The sequence below is a fragment of the Pezoporus flaviventris genome, unplaced genomic scaffold (genome assembly GCF_033815535.1).
Source record: "Pezoporus flaviventris isolate CSIRO_AGI_PZ_B2104156 unplaced genomic scaffold, CSIRO_AGI_Pfla_v1 ptg000066l, whole genome shotgun sequence".
NCBI classification, from domain to species: Eukaryota; Metazoa; Chordata; class Aves; order Psittaciformes; family Psittacidae; genus Pezoporus; species Pezoporus flaviventris.
This window is the reverse complement of record NW_026892614.1, coordinates 22,108,550-22,129,369: the sequence shown is the minus strand read 5'-3', so window position 1 is coordinate 22,129,369 and position 20,820 is coordinate 22,108,550. Positions and strand designations below refer to the sequence as shown.

The 20,820-nt window shown below is 45.7% G+C and overlaps 1 protein-coding gene across 1 annotated transcript; it reads left to right on the top strand.

Annotated features, from left to right (window-relative positions):
* Positions 1-9,502: 9,502 nt before the first annotated feature.
* Positions 9,503-20,820, top strand: ZC3H12D (zinc finger CCCH-type containing 12D; the record flags this gene model as incomplete). Its single annotated transcript, XM_061471509.1, has 5 exons — positions 9,503-9,930; positions 14,744-14,883; positions 15,847-16,081; positions 17,826-17,932; positions 18,649-20,820. Coding segments are annotated over 5 exons (1,917 nt in total), but the record flags the coding sequence as incomplete, so codon positions are not given.

Sequence of the window (20,820 nt, the reverse complement as noted above, 5' to 3'; positions counted from 1 at the left end):
CAGGACAAAGAGTAAATCTAAAATTCAGGGCAGTGAGTTGTTGCACATTCAAATGCCTGGCGGGCTGGCATTTGAATGGATTGTATGCAGAAAGTGAACTTCTGATTGAGATGCTTTTGTGGCAAGACTGGTACTAAAGGTACAAAAGCAGCTCTTTACCCCATGGCAAAAGATTCTGACAAAGCAGGCCAGGCTAGATGCCTATCATATCCAGACCCAAGCTGAGCAGGGATGCTGAGGATGTTGTATACTGGAATGTGCTTTCCACCAGCCTCTACCCTCTCTTTGCTTTGTTAAAGACTTGAGTTTATTTGGCTTAGAAGCTGCCTTTTGATGAATCTCTAACTTCTGTCTGCTTCGAAGCATGGAACTGGAAATCAAGGGTTTCCATAACTGTCTCCTGACAAAAGCTTTCTACGCCATCGGTGACTTGCAGCGGCCTGTGCCATCCTTGCAGAGTCTGAGCAAGAGTTCAGGGCCTGCTGCCCCAGAGGAGGAATAAGCAGAAAGCCTGTTTTTGTAAGTCTTTCTCTGGAAGGTTCCTGCCTTCAGTTTGGCGATAGGAAGACTTCCGAAGGACTGTGCTAGGCCACGATATGATGCATGTGGGGTGGTGCTGCTGAGGCCGTAGATTTTGTCTAGCTCTTCCTGCTTTCAGCCTGCTTTGTTGAAGAAACAGGGTTTGCACTGTCTCATACTGTTCTCAGTTCCTTTCCACAGCGTGGTTTTATACGTGAAAAAAACACTGGCAAATTCGACAAGGATGTGGAGGTAGTAAAGCAAGAGCTTCCACTGAGAAAAAGATGGGATTCTTTATGAACACAGGAGATCCTTTCATTGGAGAGATGGTAAAAGTGACTTAACAGCGTGAAGAGTTTCAGCAGACTCCAACTTCAGCTAGCTGCCAACCACCTGTATGACATGCAGAACTTCTTGATGTTTAGAAACAAGCACCCTATTTCAGGTGAATGTGCTGGCTTTTCTGCAGCAGAAATGGCTTTTTATTTCTTGTAACAGATAAATATAGGGATGCTGGAGAGGGACTCTTCATTAGGGACTGTAGTGACAGGACAAGGGGTAATGGGTTAAAACTTAAACAGGGGAAGTTTAGGTTGGATATAAGAAGGAAATTGTTTCCTGTTAGGGTGGTGTGGCACTGGAATGGGTTGCCCAGGGAGGTTGTGAATGCTCCATCCCTGGTGGTGTTCAAGACCAGGTTGGACGAGGCCTTGGGTGATACGATTTAGCGTAAGGTGTCCCTGCCCACGGCAGGGGGGTTGGAACTAGATGATCTTAAGGTCCTTTCCAACCCTAACTATTCTATGATTCTATGAAATGTGTAAGAACTAGAAGTTTATATGATGAGTGTATAGAAGGAATAAGTCGGTTTGCATTGGTGACCAAAAAATCTTCAGAATAAAGGGTTAGAAATTAAATGTATGCAAAGTGTTTCAAGTTTCTGATTTTCAGGATGCCATAGTGCTTTTAAATACGCAGTAACTTCAGATGGACAAAATTATCTGTTTATATTTTTAAAATAAAACTTTCAAAATGTGAATGTTCAAAATGGGTGATATTAATAGGTCATTACATGACACATAAAGCTCCCTGTTTGGAGGCAAGTACTTAATGTTAGCTACTGCCACCTAAGACTGCATTTCTAGGCTGTTCTGCTAACTGTGAGGGATCACAGTTCACCTGGTACACACATGGATGGTGGAGCACTATGGGTTAGATGGGATTTACTGCTATGATCATCGGAAGTTATGGCTGTGTACATGTGGTTCTTCAGAAAGTGATACAGGTGACCTGTATGGTCAGCCAAAACCACAAGCATTTCCTGCTTTTCCTGTCCTGCCAGAGGGGTTGGAGTGCGCAAGGCTTCTTACTATCTGGGAGCTGGAGACTTGACTTGATTTATTCTAATGAGAGTTCACACTTCCCTATCCTTGTTTCCATTTTGTCAGTGCTAACTCCAATCACAGTTTCAGTATTGACCTCTGGTGCTTGTGGTGGTAAAAACCAAAACAGAATAAAATCCCCCAAGTTCCCCTATAATGTTGAAAGTAACATTGAAAATGTTGAAACAGAAGCATCAGCTGCTTCACTTCAACTTCACTGAGGCCTGTTTGAAAGGGAACTCTTCATGCTTTAGGCTCTCTGTTCAGTGGTTTAAAGGCTTATAAGCCAGCTCCTTAGAGTTTTCTGTTGGATTTCCTTATCTGTAACAACATAAAAATATGATGTAGACTCTGTTAACTGTTGTATTATGTGGATAAGAGGAAGTTGGAGGCCTATTTTATAGTCCCACATTGCAGTTCCTTCAATTTTCTGCAGCTCTCTCTAGACTTGAGGTGGACTTGACCAGAACCATGATATATAAAGGTTCTGGTCTTAAAGGCAAGTGAGAGAAGCTAGGGTTTTTCAATAGAGATTTCTCTTTAATCTCATGGGTATCACACAAGTCAGTAGAAGTAGCATAAGGATCATAAGGATAAGTGGTTGTTATTCCAGGATGGATGGCACAGTAAGTAGTTATCAAAAAACTATTCATAATAAACCTGCATTCATACTGGTGTGTATTCTGCCTGATGGCTGTCGGCCTTCTTGCTGATGGCTTCTCAAAGAACATGAGTGTGTTTATGGCAAAGCATGCCATGTGTCCTGGGTTCTAGGCTGCCAAGAAGCTTTACTCTCTGTAGGTAAAGCTATACCTGCTACCTTCCACTTGTTAAAAAGTCCCCAGACCAATGACCCAAATAACAACAACAAAATGAAGCTCTGCCCATACCAGTTATTTGGACAAGCATATTAATTATAAGAATTAACATAATTAAAGACGTTATTAAAGACGTTAAATTCAAAATTTTCAAGAAGTTCACAAGTTATTTCTGAATCTGTTGCTGCTCTTTGTTCATAGAATCATAGAATAGTTAGGGCTGGAAAAGACCTGAAGATCATCTTGCCCTTCTATGTGATTTTTTTTCACGTAGAACTTGTGTTATTGATGACAGGATTATGGGGTGTGTATGCTTCCTAGAGTGTGGATAATAGCTTTCTTATCAATCATACATAGGTGTAGAATAAGCAATTTGCAAAATGTTAAGTTACAGTAAGATTCATGTAAATAGCTGCTACGGGCCCCGTTCTTGTGGGAAACATTTGGGCTGGTTACTGATAGAATGTACTTTGTGTGGTGAGCGAGCCAGTATCATCTTTGTTAAACACAGTAGATTGTGTTAAAAAGCATCAGCAAACTGTATTAAGGTTTAGGTCTCCCAAGCATACGATGAATTATCAAAGCCAAAAGGCAGTTCCAAGAGCTTTCTGAAATCTTAAGCTGAACAGCAGTAAACTTTTGAACTTGAAACCTGTTCGGGACTTTCTGACTGTAAAAGGTACTTTTTGTTGTAAGCCCAGTGGAAAGTGCTTGAGTGATAGCAGTATCTTTTTTTATAGAAGACAGAGGAAAATAGATATTTTAGGCAAAACCAAGCTGGGATCCTGCTACCTCGGATCTTAAAATGGGATTGTCATTTTCCGAGAAGTAAAAGAAGTTGCCATTGGCTGTGTTATTGAAATCAGCTCTTCTCTGTTCTCCCTCTTCTGTGGTCAGATGGAGTGCTCACTACTGTGGCATGGCTTCAGAGAGGGAGAAAAGATGGTCTTTTTGGCAAGCATGTGAAAATACCTCTTCTAAAGATACTGGCTCTTTACCAGCTGCCTATCAGGGCCACCTATCAATAACTGATCCAGCAGGACCTAAAGTTAAGTTTGGGATATAAATTTTGGGGGTGAATGCCTGCCTCCCAGTCAATTTCCAGTGTCTCCAACAGGGAGAGAATTTCCCTGGTAGGAAACATCTAGACTTTGCTTAATAGTGTGTAAAAATCACATTTAAAACTGGGAGCCTTGTTGTTCTTAGCAAGCCAGGAGGCAGAATTGGAGGAGTACAGCTTGAGGGTCTGACCCAGGCTGTGCTGAAGGCAGAATGAAATGCCTGAGGCAGGATGGGTATGTATTAGTTCCAGGAACTATTTAAAATATCCCCATCAATAGACCTACACTTGATTGAGCACTTGCTTTCTCCTGACTGTCTCCTGCTGGTTATGGGCTAAAGATTTTTCACTGCAATACAGCCATCCATGCTTGTTTGATTTTCCCAGCAACTTTTTCTGATGAGGAAGACAGTAATAACACTTTTCTCAGTGCTGATGCAATAAATGACTGTTTCCTTTAGCAAAGCAAATACTCACTGGGGTGTGTAGGCCAAAACACCTGTGGTGTTCACCACTGCCAGTTTCGAGAGCATGTTTTTTTCCGCATGAAAGTCTAACACCATCAGGAAACTGGTTTTGCACAGGGAGCCTGCATGAAAGTCATGCTTGGTCCTCTGTATAGCCTCCAGGAGCTGCAACATCCACCAGCCCAGGAGCATCACCACTGCTGTTACCAGAACGTTCCCAAACACAGCAGCACAGCAGTGCAGCGAGGGGTGAAAGCAAAGAGCAGCCACAAAAGAGCACTAGTCTCTAAGATACAGTGAGGCAAGCAAGCCCTATGGCAAGTGAAGAAGCCTGTCTGTTAATAGCTCAACAGCAGTAACAGCTATAAATTCAATCTAGCACGTTCCAATCAAATCTGTTGTGATCTCGAGCCCTTTGGGCCCCTTGTTGGCACCAAAAAGAACAATTGTGGTTCAACCTCAGCTGGAAACTAAGCCCCACACACCTACTTCCTCTCTTCCACCCTGTGAGATGGGGGAGAGAATCAGGAGAGTAAGAGTGAGAAAACTCATGGGTTGAGGTAAAGACAGTTTGATAGGTAAAGCAAAAGCTGAACACACAAGCAAAGCAAAACAAGGAATTCATTCACCACTGTCCATCATCAGGTAGGTGTTCAGCCATCTCCAGGACATCAGGGCAACATCACAATTAATGATTACTTGGAAAGGCAGATGCCATCACTCTGAACATAGAATTATGGAATAGTTAGGGTTGGAAAGGACCTTAAGATCATCTAGTTCCAACCCCCCTGCCATGGGCAGGGACACCTCACACTAATCCATGTCACCCAAGGCTCTGGACAACCTGTCCTTGAACCTCACCAGGGATGGAGCATTCACAACCTCCCTGGGCAACCCATTCCAGTGCCCCGGCACCCTTACAGTAAAGAATTTCCTCCTTATATCCAATCTAAACTTCCCCTGTTTAAGTTTTGACCCATTACCCCTTGTCCTGTCACTACAGTCCCTAATGAAGAGTCCGTCCTCAGCATCCCTATAGCGCCCCTTCAGATACTGGAAGGCTGCTATGAGGTCTCCACACAGAACATCACATCCCCCCTTCCTTCCTTCCTTCTTCCCCCAGCTTTATATGCTAAGCATGACACCATGTGGTGCGGGATATCCCTTTGGTCAGTTGCGATCAGCTGTCCTGGCTGTGTGTCCTCCCAGCTTCTTATGCAACCCCAGCCTGCTCACTGCTGGGGTGGTGAGAAGGCAGAAAAGGCCTTGGCTCTGTGTGAGCTCTGCTCAGCGGTAATGAAAACATCCCTGTGTTATTTCAGCACAAATCCAAAACACAGCCCCATACCAGCTACTATGAGGAAAATTAATTCTACCCCAGGAAACCCAGCACACTGAAACCACAGCCTTGGTGTCTCAGATGTATATCTGCGCTGGTGAGCAAAAGGTTTTGAGATCATCTGAGAAATCAAATATGCTCCTTTGTTTCTCATGGTCTCCTGTCTCAGTTAATGAAAAGGCTTTTAACAGATTTCAGGAATTAATTAAGGGTCTTCCTGGCTGTGATTTGAATGATGTTGAAGTCTTTTGCTCCTGGCTTTTACAGCAACGGGTTTAGTCATGTCTTACAAATGAAAGGCAAGTGCAAAATTCTCCTATATGATTTCCTTCTCATTTCTTTTTATAAGCTCCTGTTTGTTCTTATTTATGCAGTAAAAAAAGACCTGTTAGTGAGGAGTTAAAATGATACTATGAAATGTCATGTGCTTTGCTCCATCGCCTTCCTAGGTTATAAATAACACAGCAAATTTCTCTTTCCTTTCCAGTATTACTGCCTTGTGGTGGTCTTGTGATGAGGTGTGTGGCGTTCTGCAAGTTTAAATGGAGCAAAGAAGAGTCAAAGGCTCCAGGTGTTCTGCTCGCATAGCAGCTGTTCCAGTAGCAGAAAGTCAACCTGTTTCTTTAGTTGTGATCTTAGGAACATTTTCCTGTTTCTGTAGCCACTGACCCCCGTGGCTGGACCTTTGTGGGTCAGAGGAGGCTCTGTGTCAGAGGCAGGAGAGATGGGGCAGTGTGCTGCCTTTCCATCCCATGACTGCCAGGCCCTGCAGGAGGGTCCCAGGGAGTTCCCCAGAGCCTGGGTGCAATGTAAAGACATAATCATGACTGGAAACAGCTGGGAAGTGGTGGGAAGGCTTGCTCATCATCAGCCGTTCTTTGGATTAAAGAGGATGTCACTGCAAAAGTGTTTGGCCACCTGGCTTCCTCCCGCAAAGTATGCCTGTATTTCTGGTTGGGAGGGGGCAGCCCAGCTCTGATGTGTCACCTTGCAGCAGTGGCAGAGGTGCTCTCCTTCCACAGAGAGGCAGAGTTGTGGGCAGAGCTGTCTGCAGCATCCAGATGGTCCCAGAGGTTAACCCCTGCTGAATTCCCAACACTTCCTGCTGCCTCAAAGTGTATTTGGGGCATATTTGTTTGCAGCAAGGTAAGGAACAAGTAAAGAAAACCTCAGCTTTCTGTCGATAAGTGGCTGTCGGTCTTTGCTGTGAACAGGCTGCGTGTCTCTGAAGTGGCCTTTTGATGGAGGCATCCGTAGGTTAGGAGGGCTTGTCTGGTTTTTGCTATTCTGCTGCAGTCTCCCAGCACAGGGTCCCTCAGGTGTGGAGGTGCTTGAATGAGGCTTTGCACCATCAGATGCTATTAAAAATGCTGATTTAAAAATTTTTTTTTCATGTATTCCTGAGGGTCAGAAATGTTCCTGATGCCGGGAGTGAGCCTGAAATAACCCGGGAGAGCATCCCTGGTGGAAAAATCTTTACTTGACCCAGAATTCATGTGCTCTTTTCTTATTGCCTACTGTTGTGGACCCCGGCCAAAGTGGGTCTGACTAATCTTTGCCTGCCACAGATCTGAGATGTGTTGGGAACCACCTCTTCTCTCTTTTTTGTCTTTTCCTTTTGAAAACTGAAGTGAAAGTTCATCAACCTGCGCAGTTAAATGAGAGCTCCGCCAGCCAAATGAGGAAGTAAAACCTTCCCGTAGAGTTCTAACCTGCTCACTGCACTTGTTTGCTCTCAGTTGACATCAGCCTCACCATAAAGCCTCTAAATACGGGCTGATGACTTCCTTGTGAGCCCGGTACTGTTCTGAATTCAGCTTCTGGCTCATAAATGGTGGGACAACATTGCTGGGATGCAGAAGGAGCAGCTGCAGGTAAGGTGCAGGGCGAGTGGGGCTGCCTACGTGCACAGGATGAACTCCGGGGGCTTGGCTTTGTTATTTTTGGCTAATGCAGCAGGTAAGGTGAGGAAGAAACAGGTGAATCTTTTCTTAGTCATCAGGATATGAAACCACTGGTCTTGTTTTGAAGAGTCTGTGTGCATCTCTAGTTTGTGAGTAAAAATTGCTGTTTTTCTGAAAGCAGAGCAGCCCATCTTCTGTCAGAGAGGCAGCTCATGGAAGGGCTCTAATGGGCTGGCAGACTCAGGTGGTTTACAGCGTGATTCTTAGGGACAGAGGAGGTAGAAGAGGTGGCCCACACCTATGGTGTGAGGGGGAACACTGCCAGGGCAGGGAGCAGTTGCTGTGCACCTGGTGCACAGCCTGGTTTAGAGAAGACCCAAACCTGCCCGGCCTTGACCATTACCAGGTCTGCCGGGGGCCATGTCCCCGCTGCCTCTGCTCAGGCAGGACTGGGCTGTGGTGGGGCTTTGAGGAGCTCCACACCCCTCTGTGGTCTGAGGCTGTTGGAGTGGAAGTGCTGCTTAAACACATTCCTGCGGGGCACCTGGCCCTGCTCAGGTGGTTCCCAAGTGGAGGAAACTCCTGGAGGAAGACTAGGCAAGAATTGTTCTTTAACGTCATTCAAGATGAGGAATTAGAATGTAATCACTGCTTTTACCACTACTTACACCTGAAAGTTATAAGGCTACGTACAAAAGTAAAGGTCAAAGTTGTATAAGGTGGGGTTATAACTAATTACCATGTTTTCCTGCTGAACTAATCAGTTTTAAATTTAGTGAACCCAATGCAGGTTTATTCCCCAGAGCTCAGGGAGTGGGGAGGGAGTTCTTAGTGCCTCGGTGTGCCAGATGATCTGGGAAGGAGAGCCAGTGCAACGTGGTCATGGCCCCTGGCTTGTCATGGAGGTAGTTGTTTGGTCAATTAATTCTGCGTCATTTACTGACCACAAACAGTGAAGGGAAGAGGGCACCCTTACGTGCTACACGTGGGTAGATGAGCCAGCCACAGCTTTTTCATATGGCACCAATAATTGTACAGATGTGGCAAGAGGAGCTTTGGCGCAAGTATGCCAACAGTGTCCAGAGAAATTTGGCTTGATGGATGAGTGGTCACTGTGTATGTCCTTCTCTTATCACGCTTGCTGGGCTGAGGCAGCTCTGAGTATGTCTGTATATGCTGCCCATCACCTTCATTTACTGCTTAGACCAGAAATGCAAACAGTGCAGCTCTGGAGAAGCTTCAAGCAGCTTTCTGCTACTTCTGTACACTCATTTCTGAATTATCAGACTATAAACGTAAGTGAATTTGAAAGTGTTTCTCAAATTGCTGCTTCCAACCGCTGCCCCGACGGCTTTCACAAAACAAGCTGCTTCTTTGAATGTAAAGTCCTCACTGAAACAGTGAATAACAGGAAAAGAGTAAGTCAGGCATCATGGGAACAGATAAGTGACAGAGTTTCGTAAGGTCTGTCTGTATTACACAGATGGGCACATACTAGGAAAGACAGAACTGTAAAAAACCATTCAGGGTTCCTAGGTACTTCGCAAACAATGTTTCCTTAACTTGCTCAATGAATTTTGCTACACTTGCCCAGTTACTATGGCATCTGAGCCCATGCAACAACACTCAACAGATCTTTATCGGTGGCTGGCAAACCACACTGAGCACACCGAAAATCCCCAGTTACACCGTCCTTCGTATCACTTCCTGTGAGATAAGTCTGAAGAACACATCTACGCATACAGTGTGTTTGTGTACAGACAGGCTTGCATAGCTCATGCAGTAGGATGACACCTGTCTGACATAACTCCTGGAACGTGACAAGCGTTGCATGGGACACTCCAGTGCTTTATAAACAAGCATGGACCAGAAGGATGCTTTAATGCTGAGAGAAGACTGGAGAGTCTCTTCAGAGATGAGATAGTCTCTTTGCTGTACACTGGGCAGGCAACTGAAAGTTCTTCCTTAAAACCTGTGTTTTGTTGTTTGTGATCTCTCCCTCCTTAAAGCTGATGCCTGTTGGACAAGGCTGGGAAGACAGGAGCAGTGGGTTTAAAGGAACTTGCTAAGATGGCACTGGCCAGTTCGCTTCCTAGCAAACCAGTACCACCGCACTCTGGAGAAGTTTCTGCAGCAAGGGTGGAAGCTCACCAGAGCAAGCTGGATTTCTTCTGCAAGCTGGGCTATGGTAAGCAGGACATCTGCAAAGTGCTGGAGAACCTGGGCCAAGAGGCCCTGGTGGATGATGTGCTGAAAGAGCTGATTCGGATGGGGAGCAGACCTCAAGCTCTGGAGAGCCAAGCTCAGCCTTCTGCACTAAAACTTCTTGCCCGGGGATCATCCAGCACTGCACCAGGGTCAAAGTGGCTCAGAGAAGGTGAAAGTGATTCTTCTGATTACTTGAGACCCATTGTGATTGACGGCAGCAATGTTGCAATGAGGTAAGCTGTGTTTCCTAAAAGGGATCCCTCTTACAGGTCTTTTCCAACCTAGCTGATTCTATGATTCTATTCCTGTGAAGTTCTGAATTTTAAGGGTGATGGCTTGAAGTATGCTTTCTTCAGGTGAGACGCGCACTGATGTATTTGACGTATAACGTATGAACAACCGCTTATTCCTGTTCTTTGGCTGAGGCACAGCTTCTAGGGACCTGCTGTCTCTCTGCCCATAAATACACAGGCCAGATGCAATCACTGGCTCACTCTGCACTTTGACCTTTCATAAGACAACAGCTAGCTAACCACTACTGTTTATTGCTGTACGATTCAGCAGCTCTCTCTCCCTTTTTGTTCACCTAAAAGGAATTCATGTTTCTCTGTCTTTTCAAACGGGTACCTAGGACTTCTAAACCCATATGTGGAGGTGTTTCCAGGGAAAACTGGTCAACAGCTAGAACAGCCTAAGTAACCTAAGAAGGAGAGGGAAAATAAAGATGGGTTACTGTGGTTCCTAACAACATCACGGTTGTACTGTTTTGACTTGCAAGTAAACCTCAGCAATGTTCCTGGATTGTATATTTTTTGTTGGGTTTTGGTTTGACTTCACTTTTATAGAAATATCAGGGAATTGATAGTTGATGTGTACTGAATAGTCTTGTTTCCTCCTTTATTAATTCTGTTCATGTTTCACAGCATCTCATCCTGGCCAATTACATTTCCTAAGGAGTGTTCTGATCCTGAAAGCACTCTTACTGGTGGAGAGCCTGGCACATCCATGCGGATAGGAAATCCAAAGACAGCAATGGGTTTCCCTCTGTTTATGTGCATAATATCAAGGGCCAGAGGCTGTGACAGTTGGGAGTCCAGGACGCACTGGCTATCTCAGTTTTTCCCTGTTAACTTCCCTGTCCACTCAGCAAGGCCAAGCCCGTCCCTGCAGGTTGGGACCGGGCAGGGGAGGGTTAGCTTTGGCATGAGGCGAGACCACATCCCTTCTGGTTAGAGGGCAAAGGTAGGCAGCACATCGAGAGCAACTGGAGACTAAGCAAATTATGCCATCTTCTGGATATAGGGAGAAATCCCACCCAAAACTGAGCGGTTCCTCGCTCAGTGCAGCTCATGGATGAGAAGTATGGAACAGAGCAGAATCGCTCAGTTTGGCTGGGCCAGGAGCTTGGTAGACATCTCTTATGATCTCCTGCCCCATTTGCATTTTCACCCTAGACCCTCCTTATGGTGTCCTTGTCTCTCTGCAAAAGAAGTGCCTGAGCTGAGCACCCACCTTCTCATAGTGTTAAGGGCAATAGTACCCCTGACCGGCCATGTGCTCCATTCTCTGGACACAGCCTTGTCCTCACAGATTTGCTGGGGCTTTTTTAGAGGTGAACAAAGGAGAGAACAGCATTGTTTCCATGGGAAAAGAAGATGTGCCCTTGCCACTGAGCAGGAGGCCCAGCATAGTTCGGTAGCTAACGAAACAGGGCATGTTTTGATCTTGGAATACTCTGGGAAAGCTCTGAGACCACCCTGCTGTGCCAGCCTGTGCACAGGAGCTTGCTGGACAGAGGTTATTTCAGACAAGCGTCATTACAGATGGCTTGAGCTAGCATGTTGTATTGCTGTCCCAGACCACATGCCCACCTGAATACTTTTTCAAGAAGCCACCCATGCTTCTGGCATGTAACATTGAAATCTTTTTGTATAATGATTTCTAAAATGTGAGTCTGAGAGAAGGCTGCCTGCTAGATGATTGAAGGCTGGTGTTCTGCTCTGAATTCTTCATCTTTCACCTAAAAGGAATTAGAAGAATGTGAAGTACTTTTGAGTTTCAGAAAGGCAAAGGTTTTGCAGCAGTTCTCAGACATCCCCAAACTCTGTCTTGATAAAGTTAGAGACTACTTTGAAGATGGAGAATTGAACCAATGCAGCCTGGAAAGAGCTGCTTTTCTCTCCTGAATGCCTTTCAAAGTGATGCTGAATGGCATTTTCTTTGGATAATGGGATAGGATTGGTGAGTGCTTTTGGTCTCCTCTCTTTAATGTTTCTGGCTTGCCTCTGTCAGACAGAGAAGGGACATTTGCAGAAGTCAGGGAAAAGGGATTTTAGGTTTCCTTGCTGGGAAAACATCATCATCATCAACACCAGCAATAGAAGTGAAGGAGAAGCATCAGTTTAGGGATGAGGCTGTCAAACAGTTGAAGCTTGGAGAGGCAGTTACCTGTGTGGAGGAAAATATCTCAGGCATTTGCATTTCTGCCTTACCAGGGTAATTAAACAAGTGAGTGAGTTGGTGGTCTCTGATCACTGATCAGCCTATCCATAGAAACTGAATGGAAAATAACCTTGCCTTCAGCCAGTCTCACTAGTCAAGCATCTCAGTACACTCTGTGTTTCCCTCAGATGTAATGAGAAGCTTACTTATCTCCTGCCTGTCCATGGGAAGCAGGCAGGATGGTTTAGCAAGCTTAGTGATACGTACGGTGTTTTCTTCCTGGGCCAGAGGAGTCCTGCCTTGGTCTCTCTCTCTTCAGCAAAGCTGTGTTGGATGCTGTGTCATAACCATATGGAAATGGTGCCATTTGCAGTTTCAAAGGGAGTTGTTTTGACTAAATATCTCTCCGAAGGGTCGGAATTGCACAATTTAAAAAGGAGTCACTGTGTGCTAATTATGGGTTAATCGCTGGAGTCACAGTGAAACCAAATTGCTGCTTCAGCTTCTGAAAGATGGGCCCTGCTGGTCTGTGACCTGAGTGCAATGTACCCTGTTGCTGGCAGGAGGGAGAGAGACGGGAGTGAGTTACACCAGATCAGTTATGGTCCATGGACTGTGGGTGTGTGTGGGAAAGGTGACTGACAGGAGCTAGTCTGTGTCAAGCAGCACAGACTCATGACACAGGGAGAATGTAAGATTTTGAAGCCCCTGCTCTATTGCACAGCAGACGTTGCTGTTCAGTTGTGTTGACCCTTCCATGCACCATCCCCGTACATACTATTTTAGATATACACTCCCCAGGTTTGGCTGTAGCAATGTAGCAGCAACTGGATTAACTGATAACACTGAGAAACAGTTCCAGGTGCCTCTTCTTGCTTGTTGTGCTTGGCATTTTGGGCAAATCGCTTGTGATTGAGCTCTTTACCTTCTGCACTGGGGGCATATCTAGATTTCCCTTCCTAAAGCTGACAGGGTTATACATATGAGTAGTCAATGTTGAAGCAGGCTGTTGCTGGATTTTGTTTGAGTAATGACACTGAAGATGTACCTAGACTTCCTTTTAATGGCAGTTACCTGAAAAAGTCACCAGAATTTCCAGTTCACCTCTCCAGGTGACTTTACACATATCCTGGGCAGATCCTATTCTTTAAAACCAAACACAACAGCTGTTCCAGAATGGATGTTAGATGTGTTGAGCACTTCAGACAGTTCATTATTGGTGAGAGTTTATTAAGACTTCCTATTGCCTGGGTATCTATTCATAACCCTGCCCCAGGTTCTTCCTCCAAACTGTATTGTTTTTCATTTGTGGTCACCATCTTAGCACTGAGCACTGAAACTTTTCTTAGTGTAAAATGGAGCTTTGGTTTTGAGATTGACGTAGGCAGAACCTAAAGATGAATTCCTGGGGGACAGTGGGAGAGGCATTTAGGACTGTGGCATCGACCTTGACTGGTCCATCGCTGCAGGTAGGTGTAGTAACCCAGTGAGTCATTTACAAGTCCATTTGCAGAGGTAAAAGCCTGAGTGAGACTGTGCTAATACTATCCAGCAAGCTCAAAGTACAAGGACGAGGTTTGTGTAGATACTGGGAGCGCATTTAATGCAATCACTATTGCATTACTATTATCCATTTTAGGACTTTGTGAAGAGTCTGGTTTTGTTTCTTTGTGCAGAAATGGTTAACAAATGCACCCTTACAAGTGCACTGCTCTGTAGCAAATTACAAGCAATAAGAACTTTCAAGATGAGGGAACTTAGGAAGGATACCGCCCCTAATTGTTTTTATTGAGGTTTTCTGTGTCTTGCTCTAGATACTGATGATTCTCCAGAAGCCACCTTGTCTGTGTCCTCTGCAGCACCTGTCCCAGGACTTTCCTACCTCTCTGTGCAATGAAGACAAAATCCACCAACTAGGGCAAGATAAACATGTGCCCAAGGTGCCTGTGGCTATCTCCACTGAGGTCTTGTCCCTTTTTTGGAGTCCTGGGTTAGAGTTTCTGCATTTCCCATCCTGCCTTTTATAGCTTTCCTTCCCCCATAGTTCGACTCCTGTTTCCAGATGAAGTTAGCAGTTGAATGGCTGTGATCACAATTGCAGCCTCTTCAGACATTAAAATCCCTGATGTCACTGTTACAACAGAAGAAAATACCCATGTTTTGTTTCATAAGAGATCCTCATGGTTTCTGCTTGTGCTGGAAGAACCTCTCGCTCCTCAAACCATTACTAGACAAGGCACGTGAAGGGTCTGACACAGCCCAATATCTTGCTGGTACTCTAGGCCCCAAGTCCATCCAAATACAGACGGAAGAAGCAGGCATGGGCAACAGGCTTGGGTAGCTGCAGGTCATAGATATGGGGGATAGGATACCTCTGTTTTTAAGCATCCACTTTTTCAGATAACAAGTATTTTGTTCTGCTGGAGGAAGTGTTTGGCTCTGTCCATCCAGGACACCCTGCCAGGTTGTTTCCTTGGAAACCGGTGAATGACTCACAAGCTGTTTGTTTTGCCTGTTCGTTAGTGGCTCAGTTAAAGAGAACTCAGCTTCTTGCAACTTTTGCCTCACCATCCTTTTCCTACTAAAAAATGGTTTTTATTATAGTCACGGAAACAAAGAGGTGTTCTCCTGCTGGGGGATCCAGCTGGCAGTGGATTGGTTTCGAGAGAGGGGGCACACGTACATCAAGGTTTTCGTCCCACTCTGGAGGAAGGAGCCCCCTCGCCAAGAGAGTCCCATTGCAGGTAGGTCCCCGTCCTGGGCATCATTTGGCAACCAGTAGGTGCAGTTTGGAGACAGGGGGTGTGAACAGTACAGTTCTGTCCCGTAGAGATAAGTGAAGTGCAAGTTGTGTATCAGGATTTTGTCACTTAAATTAGTCATTATTGCCTCACAGTCTTGGCTAGCAGATAAATCTGCTTACAAGGCTTTGTTATACGGCTTTGAACCTTTTGCTTTACAAGCACAAATTGCTGCCAGCTGAGTTAAAGGAGTCTGTCAGCTTGCAATGAGTCTGCAGAGCTTTTAAGGCCAGCCAGGAGACAATGATATGGTTGCACACATTATCCAAAGGTGGCAGTAGCCAAAGCATTCACTACTGCATTACTATTATCTGATGGAGAAGCTGCACAGGTTCCTCTTCCAGGAGAAAGAAATGCATCAGCTGAAGGCTGTGGAGGGTGGTGAAATTCAGTTTGTATGGAAAAAAATTTGCCAGCTTTGTGCCAGCGGTTTGGTGCCTTCAGATGAGGTGGCTGGAGATCCACCTTTCGGCATAGAGGAAAAATAGCAGAAGAATAAGTTTATTTTTTTATTTGTTCATTTTATCAGGCACATTTTACCTCTAAGTAAAGCTCATATTTGGACTGATTATGAGCTATGTAGCAGGGTAAATAGGACGCTACACTGGTTCAGAATGCCCCTGGTGTAGAATTCAAGCCATCCTTTACAGATAGACATCAAAAAAAGAGAGTGTCTCACATTTTAGAAGTAGGCTGTTTTGTAAAACCCCCTAATTTTCAAGTTGTCAAATAGTCACCAGGTATCAATGCATCTGAGAGTCACATCACTGTCAGTTGCCTACACTGCCAAAACTTCTTTAGATTCCTGCAGGTTTCTAGCATGTCTTTGAGAGCCGGTCACTGTTAGTTAATTAGTTTCTCTTGCTAATTTTTAATCCCCTTTGTTTCTGCTAACCATCCCACCAGATCAGCACATCCTTGAAGAGCTCGAGAAGCAATCGATCCTCGTGTACACCCCATCCCGGAAGGTGAAAGGCAAGAGGGTAGTTTGCTATGATGATCGCTATATAGTGAAAGTTGCTTATGAGAAAGATGGAGTCATTGTTTCCAATGACAATTACCGGGATCTCCAGAATGAAAACCCTGAGTGGAAATGGTTTATTGAGCAGCGACTACTCATGTACTCATTTGTCAGTAACAGGTAAGGGACAGCTGTTGTCAAACACTCTTGAATTTAAACATCATGGGCCAAGCCAGCTCCAACACCACTGCACCTCCCACCACTGGCAGAATACACAAGACTTTTTCTCAAGGAATTTACCATAACATATCTCATTTCTTTAGTTCCTCCTCCCTCAGCTCTGGTCTTAAACCCCCCATGTCATCCTTCAGTGAACTTCTATATTCAAATGGCAGCATTAGTGACCAGCTTTTCTTCTGTCTAATCCAACTGGGGTGTTAAACTAAGACTTGGTATCTTTCAATTTCTATTTCCTGTAAGAAACAGAATGAAACCTGTGAAAGGAAGCTGGCTATCTGGCAGTATTTCTAATTCCCTTAAAGGCAGAAGAGCACCTTTTCCTATGCCTTTGTAATCATAACTTTCTAGAAGAAGAGAAGTGAGAAGCTGGTCTCTCTGGCCTTTACCACCCCCACTGTGGAAGGTTTTCATTAAGGCACATGCACGCTGCCTGCAAAGCTGAGCTGTGTGCTCCTCAGTCTGTATGTACTGACCTTGTCTGAGTGTTCTAGTAGCACAGGTGTTCATTAGCCACCAGTTTGGCTGGGGAAGTACGCTCAGAGGCATCCATTGTGCATGGATGAGTGTGAGCAGAGAAGCCATCTTACACTGTGGCATTCTCTATGGGTCAGGATGGAGACTTGGCTTTCCTGCCACCAGAACTGGATGGCAGTGCTTGGCACTGGGTTTCAGTTTCCCTGTAACGCTGTTCACAGAAATGTAGCCACTGAACACCAGCATACTGTATCTCTCAAAGCTCCAGTCTATCATCTCCAGCTACCACCAGGCTTCTTCCCTAGTTACTAATGGGTTACAAATATTTATATGATATTTTCCTTCCTATTTCATAGTGATTGCCAGACCTTTTCAGAACTCTTCCCTCAGAAAGACTAGCTGTTACTGTGAAGCCCCTTTGAGTAGTTTCAGCAAGACCCTGCACAGCTTTGAGAACCCCTCTAAAACCACAGCCTGAAGTTGGAGGTTTCAGTCCCCTTCTGTGGATAACCAAATTCCCTGAGTGCCTCCTTTCCCTCCTGCCAGTGACTCCCTTCATCCAACAAAGGGGTTTTCCATGAGTGGGTGCACTGCAGATTCATTTGCAAACAAGTCTAGAGAAAACAACTAGTTTTCTTCCTGAAGCACCACATTCATGTACTGGCATAGAAGAATTATTAACAGTTTCATCTGAGCATTTTGCAGGCCTTGTAGTGGGAAGCCTTTACTGAACCTTTGAAAAAGGCTGGGCTAGTTTATCACAAGTGACCAGCTGTAGCTCTGGATTAACTTCTGGCTTTTTAATCCTCATTCTCCTACAAGTATTTAGTAAGAGCAAAGTGAGTTTGCTGTGGAAAGGAGCTGATGGTGAGGACTGAGGCGCTGGGACCACAGAGGAGTTTGCTGCTGCTGCTTCAGAGAAGAAGGATGCTGCCACAGCCAGGGCTTCTGGCTGGCCAGAGCCACACCAAGCTGCTGTGCCTTTCCAGTTCTTTTGTGTTATGAGGGAAAACCAACAGCTACATGAAGGTGAAGAACTGATGTCTTGTCAGGCATGACGGCTGTGCATAGGAACAGAGCTTGGCTCCTGAAAGCCAGGCCACAAAAGGATCACGAGGATTTTCTACCCTAAGCTTGAGCTGTGGTGGCACTTTAGCTCCTAAAGCTAAAAAGGTGTTTCTGTTACTCCTGTGGCTTTTTCCTTTTTCAGGTTTATGCCTCCTGATGACCCGTTAGGCCGGCATGGACCTACACTTAATAACTTCCTCAGCAAAAAGCCAGTGCTTCCTGAACCAAAATGGCAGCCTTGCCCCTATGGTGGGTTTCTCCTCATGCTGTAAACCCCTCTTCCTCTTGCCATTTGCTTCCCAGCAGTGCTTTCCTTCGGCTAAGGTCCCCCACCATTATCATGTGCTGTCCTGCTTCTTGTGGTAGGGACTGGGTCAGGGCTGCACAAACGTGTGATGCTTTTTTTCCCTCTCCTGCTGAAGTGGTTTCAGCCCCAGCAAAGGCAGCAGCTCTGGTTCCCATCCTTGCCTGCACACAGCACCCAAACCAGGCGCTGCAGCTGTGCTGATGCCCCAGCCTGCACGCAGGTTTCACTTTGCAGAGTGGACTTGTGTCATGGCACTGGGGAAAGGCCATCCAAACACTTTCCCCTTTCCCCTTCCAACAGCTTTCCAGTAATGCACAGGTTTTTCAGAGGTAAATCCCTATACATGTCCTTTTTTAAAGCAGCCCTTTGTAGCAGCAGGTCTCCCAGCCCACTGAGAGCAGCAACAGGAGCATAAATGAATTTCAGACACTTCCAAAATAGCAGAAACTTGCTTTCACTCTTGCTTCCCCTTGCTATTTTGGACAGCAGTATGTAAATCTGGGGTCAGAAGTTCTGAACCGGAAAACAGCTACTTCCCTTCTGCTGTTTGTGCTCCCCATACCCCTGCAAATATGTAGTGCTGGGAAGAAGCGATGAGTATATCAACTGATATGGGAGCTAGTGACAACCTCCTGTTCTGATATTTTTATTCTTTCAGGTAAAAAGTGCACCTATGGCAATAAATGCAAATTTTACCACCCAGAGAGACTGCACCAAGCTCAGCTCACAGTTGCTGATGAGCTCAGGGCTAAAATAAATGTCCCGTTAAGCATGGGCAAAGAGGAAGAGCCATATAGGACTGGAGGAGAGTCTGTGCCCTGTGGTGCCTGTACAGAAACCCTGCGAGAAGGTAGTGGCTGCACAGGAGCTTCCTGTTATTCAGGATGGTCCCAAGGGAGATGTCCTGAGCAGCTTTCCAGTGGCTGGGGCAGCAGCTCTGGCTCTGACTTGTGTCTGGACCAGCGCTTGCTGCAGCCAGAGCCGTGGCAAGACCATCCACTCCTGGAGAAGATGTCAGCACTATCCATTGGTGATGACACCTATGGCTACAGCTGGTCCATACATACACATCAGGACAGAGGAGTGATGGACAGCCCTCACCAGTTCAGCAACCTCAGGGACAACCCATACACGCTTCATCACTCCCATAGCTTGGACCACACCAGCTTACCGGGATGCCCTTTCCAGCAAACGGTGCTCCCTCCGGTGTCGAGCGGGATGTGCCCAGATCACAGCTGGCCGCAGGAGGGCTGCAGCACCCACAGGATCAGTCAGAGGAGCCGCTATGCCCCTGATGGTGCTCAGCACCACATTTTGCCACAGTCTTCAGCTCTTCCTGCTGACCTGCCTCACTCTTACAGTGAGCATCACCTGCAGCAGCAGGAGCATCGCTTCCGCAGCCGGCCCCCACAGCAGCCCTTCATGTTAGACTCCAGAAATGGCCTGGGCTTCTACCAGAAAACCTATGCATACCCCGATACCTCTTACAGTGACCACTGGCCCACTCCAGCTGTAAGGCCACCCTCTGCCCAGCAACCAAACACACACAGGGAGCTGTGCTCCCTTTTCCCTTACAGTGATGTAAACCATGTCATGGCTTTGTACCCCAATATTGAGGATATTGCTATACTGACTTTATTGATTCAAAGACACAGAAGTTTGTGAAGCCTCCAGATCAAACCTTTCCTGACAATCACAAGTCCCGGGGAAATAATGTGCTACTCTGAGGCTTAACCAAGTGTTATGAAAGGGCTTTATGGCAAACACCGTAGCTGCTCTGGGAGCACAGGTCTAAGCATCAACCAGCTATGTCACATGGGGCACCAAGTCAAGACACAGGCTGCCATTCACCACAGTGGGAGCTTCATTCCCCTCCCTGTCAGCATTTGAACCTCAGTAGTGACTGGGTTCAGGATGGCAGAGATCTTTGTTGATGCCTTGAAAGAATAGACATGTTTTAAAAACCCTAAGCCTATTGCTCAGCTATTGTAAAAGAGCCATGCTCCATGTGAAGGGCTCTGCACTGACCTCCCATGCCTACTTGCTCAGCTATAGGCAAAAAATAATTTGGCCCATTTCCCCGGACACAGGGCTGTGCTCCCTGCTAGAAGGAGCCTTTCAATCCGTATCACTGGCTGTATCAGTGAGCTTTCAAAGGCACATCTCGCGTTTATAAACCAAAGCAGTGAACACACAGAGTCTCTAGCGGAGGCATGAAGGCACAGCAGAGAAGCTGCAGGTACCTTTCTCAGGGATCGCATATGATAGAAGTCAAATCAGGGAAGTCATCTCCAGTATAAGTCCTGATGTGGACCGAGAGCTTGGGGTTGTTAATTAAAAAAGGAGGCACAGATGATGCCAAAGAGACTGGGGGGGGGGGAGAGCTTTGAAGTGTCTCTGTTGTATTGAAAAAATCCTGTTATTGACTTAACCCTTAATTACCGAACATGGTCCCATAATGCAACTGTACAGCTGATTTATGATTGCAAACATTTAAACTGTGCTCTGCTGGGACATGTTTGATCCTCAGTAAATTGTAAAACTGCTAATCTCTGCATTATTCCACTGAACTCTTCAGGTTATAATTCAAAGATTAAGGTTGAAGCTGAAGGGCGTTAGCATTATACCAAAGTTCAAGTATGTCAGTATGACATGTTTTAGAAACGCTTTAACACATCATAAAGTGGTCACCTACAACTCTTTGTTCCAAGTAACATTGTCTTTTTTCCTTTGTATTTTATTTTTCCATTACTCTCAGCACTGATGCTTCACCAGTTCCAGCATTCAGGTGGGATTCACAAATGCTCTGACCCGGTGCTGTTTCTGTCAG